Raw genomic sequence first — 6,000 nt, 5'->3', positions numbered from 1 at the left:
GGAGTTTGAGTTCCTAACGTGTGTTTATTGATAGTCAGAAAACATGTTATTTCTTACTAATTGAAGGAATAAGGTTTAAAAGACCGTTGCCCCCCCCCCAACGGTGTTGGGAAACTCTAATAGGCGTCTTGCCTGTGACGTAGATGGTGGACAACAACTCTAGAAGCTGCACTTAATTTAATGCAAAATGAGGAAAAGATGTGTTGTTTTTGGCTGCAATCATTCAATGTACAGTGGGACATCTGTGAACAAATGGCCCAAAGATCCCAAAATATCCAGAAAATGGACTACATTTGTCCACTTTAAACTGGCACTTTGGAAAGGACCATCCGCTCACTCCGTTATCTGTAGCTCATTTCACTGGTGCTTTTCCAACAATATGGGCATGTAAGGACACCAACGAAAGGTGTTCAAGAGCCTCTGTAACATGGAGGTAAACAGGGTAAGGACACTCACTTCGCCTGTTTTAGTTGGTGTTAGTTAACGTTAGCTTGACTCGCTAAACTCGGTGGCTCAGATTATACTCGGCTACGTAGCTGCATTACGGAGGTTTCTAGTGTCGGATGAATTCGAGTTCGACTTCGATCACATTTACAAGAATAACGGTACCTCTACATTTGAGTTTAGCTTATTGCTAGGCTATTGTCATGAATAATGTTGGTTATTTAGCTAGATACTGTCATAACAGTCAGTCATAACGGTGTTTTACCGCGGCGTTGTTCAGCTGTTGTCCACCAGTGACGTCACGGTCGCGTTCAAGAATTTCCGTAGCGAGCTCGGGTTTTTCCGTCAATTTAATAAAATTGTCAGTTTTAAAGGAAATTAAGCTGCTATTTTCATTTTAATTCATACTTATATCTGTCAGAAACTAAAATAATATGAAATATTCACGGAGGTCCATTAAGTGGTGCTTAGCCTTTAACGGAACACTACATAATATTTATACCTTAAAATTACAGCAATTCCTACCTAGTGTTTAAGGTTTATTTTTAATTATCATTATCCAGGGGCCCCCACCTGGAGTAATTCATTTTTACAGCAGTGAACTGAAATCAGTAGGGAGTGGGCGTTGTACCCTACCCTCCGCCAAAAATTACATAGTGTAGTTTCTGCAGTGCTGAGCTTGGAGTAGCAGTGACAGAGGAGCATCACAATGATCCTGAAGCTGTAATTTGAAGGTAAAAATACGACGTAGTGTATCTTTAACTCTCCAAGGAATAGTGGAAAAACATTTCTACCCCAGTTCACCACTGATATATGCAGAAATGATAAAACCTTGGTGGCATCCCCCTTTAAATTATATACATACACTTTTCTCCTTGTGTAAGAAGTAATCCTAGTTTTAACTTCGTTAATTAGAGCTCTACCCTAACTCTACACTGACTGAGAGAGAAGTGGAAATGAAAGCAGTGCTGAAGGAAAGGTTCCAGTCTTTGTGCCAGATGTGTGTTTGACTGGAAAAGTCCTGTGCATTGTACCTCGCTTGTGCAATAAAACCCTAGGACACTCTGGAATAAGTCTCTCAGCCGATACACACCCTCCACCTTCCCATTGTCTCTCATTCTCTCGGGCTGTGTCCAAATCCAGCTCTAGTTCCTCTACAGTGTGCTACATCGGGCTGTGTCCCAAACGGTCAGCTTCACTAAAATATTGCATATAACGTCTGAAGTGATTGCCCAACCTCTAAAGCGCACTATTTCACTGTTTGGGCAGCGTCCAAAGTGATTCCACATTCACTTTCTAGTGCACTATTTGGGGCTGGATTCAAAACAACGTGAAGCTCACTACCTACTGCTGATTACGTCTGAAGTGATTTCCCAACCCTTATCTAGTGCATTATGTAATGGTTTACAGTAAACAAACCCCGGGCTCTGTCCCTAATGTCCCTCTGTCCCCCCTCTGTCAACTAATTCAGAAGTGCTGTCCCGGCCACTGTTTCAGTTTGTGTAAAACACAGTGGCCTGTTTACCGTATAGTGCACAGTATAAGGCTGTGTTCAAATTTTAAAACATACACTACTCAGTGCACTATTCTGGGCTGTGTCTGACACAACGTGGTGTTCACTGTATACAAAAAAAACGATGTTTTCCAGGGGCAGGAGCAGTTGTGTGTGTTCTAGGCAGTGTTCCAAATGTAAAATACAAGTGATTAGTGTTCATTCCCAGTCACTGGTGTTAGGGGGCTCTTTAGTCCAGTGTGAGAACTGCTGCCGTACTGTTTTTAAGAAGGGATCAGGGAAACACTCCTTTTGTTCACAGTAGTGATCTATACATTGGCCTTGGTTGTATATTATATGAATTGTGATTTGGAACACAGCCTCTGTCTCCTATTCCCAGTTATCAACACAGCAGCACTGCCTCTGTCTAACGGGGGGAGGCACCCGTGTGTGTGTGTGTGTGTGTGTGTGTGTGTGTGTGTGTGTATGTGTGGGAACCGGAAGGGAAAGTAGGGGCAAATCCAAAAGAAAACAATTTCTGGGCACTATTTGTTCAAATATCTAGATCTTTCAATAAACACTATATGTTTACGGTATAAATATAAATGATATTTTATCAGTGTCACTGTTCTCCATAGTGCTCTTGATCTTAGAGTGCAAGGAATAGCATTAGGGTGTGATTTGGAACACAACCCTTGTCCCAATCATCTCTAATTCATAGTCAGGTCCCCTAGGGCAGTGAAAAGTGATTACAGGACGATATGGAACACAGCCTTTGTCTCTCTTTCTCTGTTTTAAACACACTGCTTTATTACCTCTATCAGTTGGAGCTGCTCAGGTTTGTTTATGTGTGTGTGTGTGTGTGTGTGTGTGTGCCAAACTCTAAGAGAAAGTTATTAGAGTCCATTCATGTTTCCTATGATCCCCTTAATTTATAATATAGGTACTAGTGATTAGGCCCTGATTTGGAACACAGCCTCTTCTCTCTCTCCCTCCCAGTCTTCAGCAGGGGCCCTCCCCTGAGTCTAACAGTTGGAGGCGCTCATGCGGATGTGTGTGTGGTAGTGTGGGGGTGGCTCGGCGGGGCTGGGGTGCAGTGGGTGGTTGTGAGTTGCGGGGAAGCTCGCTGTGGCGCCGGGAGACTGGAGCTGGTAGGTGGAAGTGGGGCTGCCCGGTGGCGCCCCCTGCTGGATGGGCGTTTTGCTGGGGGCGAGCTGGATGGAGACGTCGCTGGAGATCTCTGAGACGCTGCGGGGCCGAGGGGGCTGTGGGGGAGGCCAGCTGTCCGGCTGCAGGAACTGACCGCTGTAGTCGCTCCCCTCGGACAGACGGGGGTGATAGAGAGCTGGGTGTGGACGGTACATCTCCTCCTCTGCGTAGCGCTTCATGAACAGGTACACTGACATCACTCCAGCTCCCTGAGAAGGAGGAGGGGGCGGGGGGTGGAGAGGGAGAACAAGAATGGACGTGAGACGAGTGGAGAAGGGATAGAGAGATGCAGGGTAAAAGAGGGGGAGAAATGAAAGGGAAAGAAGAAGAGAGGGGAGATACGGGAGAGAGGGGGAGAGAGAGAAATGTGAGAGAAAGAGAAGTGGGGGTGATAGAGAGAGAGGGAGAGCAAGAGAGAGAGAGAGAGGGAGATAGAGAGAGAGAGAGAGAGAGTGAAGGAGAGAGAGTGAGTGAGGGAGAGAGAGCGAGAGTGAAAGAGAGAGAGAGGGAGATTGAGAGAGAGCGAGGGAGAGAGCGAGAGTGAAAGAGAGAGTGAGCGAGAGTGAAAGAGAGAGTGAGGGAGAGGGAGATTGAGAGAGAGAGAGAGAGAGAGAAAGAGAGAGTGAGGGAGAGTGAAAGAGAGAGTGAGGGAGGGAGATTGAGAGAGAGAGAGAGTGAAAGAGAGAGTGAAAGAGAGAGTGAGGGAGAGGGAGATTGAGAGAGAGAAAGAGAGAGTGAGGGAGAGCGAGAGTGAAAGAGAGAGTGAGGGAGGGAGATTGAGAGAGAGAGCGAGGGAGAGGGGGGAGAGAGAGAGAAAGAGAGAGTGAGGGAGAGCGAGAGTGAAAGAGAGAGTGAGGGAGGGAGATTGAGAGAGAGAGCGAGGGAGAGGGGGGAGAGAGAGAGAAAGAGAGAGTGAGGGAGGGAGATTGAGAGAGAGTAAAAGAGAGAGTGAGGGAGAGGGAGATTGAGAGAGAGAGAGAGAAAGAGAGAGTGAGGGAGAGTGAAAGAGAGTGAGGGAGGGAGATTGAGAGAGAGTGAAAGAGAGAGTGAGGGAGAGGGAGATTGAGAGAGAGAGAGAGAAAGAGAGAGTGAGGGAGGGAGATTGAGAGAGAGTGAAAGAGAGAGTGAGGGAGGGAGATTGAGAGAGAGTAAAAGAGAGAGTGAGGGAGAGGGAGATTGAGAGAGAGAGAGAGAAAGAGAGAGTGAGGGAGAGTGAAAGAGAGTGAGGGAGGGAGATTGAGAGAGAGTGAAAGAGAGAGTGAGGGAGAGGGAGATTGAGAGAGAGAGAGAGAAAGAGAGAGTGAGGGAGGGAGATTGAGAGAGAGTGAAAGAGAGAGTGAGGGAGGGAGATTGAGAGAGAGTGAAAGAGAGAGTGAGGGAGAGGGAGATTGAGAGAGAGAGAGAGAGAGAGAGAGAGTGAGGGAGGGAGATTGAGAGAGAGAGAGAGTGAAAGAGAGAGTGAGGGAGAGGGAGATTGAGAGAGAGAGAGAGAAAGAGAGAGTGAGGGAGAGCGAGAGTGAAAGAGAGAGTGAGGGAGGGAGATTGAGAGAGAGAGCGAGGGAGAGGGGGGAGAGAGAGAGAGAAAGAGAGAGTGAGGGAGGGAGATTGAGAGAGAGCGAGGGAGAGGGGGGAGAGAGAGAGAAAGAGAGAGTGAGGGAGGGAGATTGAGAGAGAGAGAGAGTGAAAGAGAGAGTGAGGGAGAGGGAGATTGAGAGAGAGAGAGAGAAAGAGAGAGTGAGGGAGAGGGAGAGTGAAAGAGAGAGTGAGGGAGGGAGATTGAGAGAGAGAGAGTGAGGGAGAGAGAGGGAGAGTGAGGGAGGGAGATTGAGAGAGAGAGAGTGAGGGAGAGAGAGGGAGAGAGAGAGAGTGAGAGAGTGAGAGAGATTGAGAGAGAGAGAGAGAGGGAGAGGGGGGGAGAGAGAGAGAGAGCGTGAGAGAGAGGGAGGATATGCCAAAAGTCTCTGGACACCGTGTCCAATTAGCGAATTCAGCTTTAAGTTGCACTACAGTTGGTATCATCTCCATAGTAACGCATGATATGGAGCAGCTGCCCATGAATTAGCATGGAGTAAGGGTCTAAAGCCCACCAGCACTGAGCTGTGGAGATCTGCGTTTCTTACAACAGCTTTACACTGTGTTTGAAGGGCAGAAATATTCAGAACATCAGTCCATAACATACGCCATCAAAACCTCACAGCAATGTTCCAGCGTGTAGTGTAAAGCCTTCCTTTAAAAGCAGAAGCTGTTACTGCAGCAAAGAGACAGGAAACCTCCGGCCAACAGACCCCCTTTTAGAAGAACTGCTGGACAAAGTGGTGTCCGAAAACCTTTGGCCACGTTGTGTATGTTGAGTGAGTCACTGCCGCAGCCGAGACCCGCCGATTAAACCATGCGTCTCATTTAAGGGTTTTAAAAGGGTTCCGGAGCTCCTTTCATTTTTTTCTCTGGCTGTATTTCACACACACACACACACACACACACACATACACACACACACACACACACACACACACACACACACAGCCATGAAAGCAGAGACCCTGCTGAGCCAAGCAGAAAAAAAAAGAGTTTCAGACAGAAAGTCCAATTTTGCTAAATCCTCACTTTATCTCTCTCTCTCTCTCTCTCTCTCTCTCTCTCTCTCTCTCTCTCTCACACACACACACACACACACACACACCCCTGCTGACTGAGACACACATCTCTAAGCTTCCAAAACAATCCACTCGTCTCTTCTTTTCTCCTCTGTTTTATTTTATTTATTTATTTTTTTATTTATTTTTTTTTATGACTATTTTCTTCTTAATAAAAATAACTCAGGGCCCCAAATTACTAAAGTGTGGGAACATGATCCT

At 46.8% G+C, this 6,000-nt stretch overlaps 1 protein-coding gene across 3 annotated transcripts in view; it reads right to left on the bottom strand.

The window, feature by feature from the left end:
- Positions 1-654: 654 nt before the first annotated feature.
- The window catches only part of LOC136708185 (voltage-dependent calcium channel gamma-7 subunit-like), an 89,690-nt gene continuing 84,344 nt past the window's right edge, over positions 655-6,000 (bottom strand). For all 3 annotated transcript variants that reach the window (XM_066682533.1, XM_066682536.1, XM_066682537.1), the window contains one exon: positions 655-3,354. In XM_066682533.1, the coding sequence (XP_066538630.1) occupies positions 2,962-3,354 (393 nt within the window). In that variant the 3' untranslated portion in view covers positions 655-2,961. The remainder of the gene's footprint in view (positions 3,355-6,000) is intronic.

The sequence above is a fragment of the Hoplias malabaricus genome, chromosome 10 (assembly GCF_029633855.1).
Source record: "Hoplias malabaricus isolate fHopMal1 chromosome 10, fHopMal1.hap1, whole genome shotgun sequence".
In the NCBI taxonomy this organism is placed as follows: Eukaryota; Metazoa; Chordata; class Actinopteri; order Characiformes; family Erythrinidae; genus Hoplias; species Hoplias malabaricus.
The sequence above is the reverse complement of the archived record's forward strand: the minus strand, read 5'-3'. Positions and strand labels throughout refer to the sequence as shown.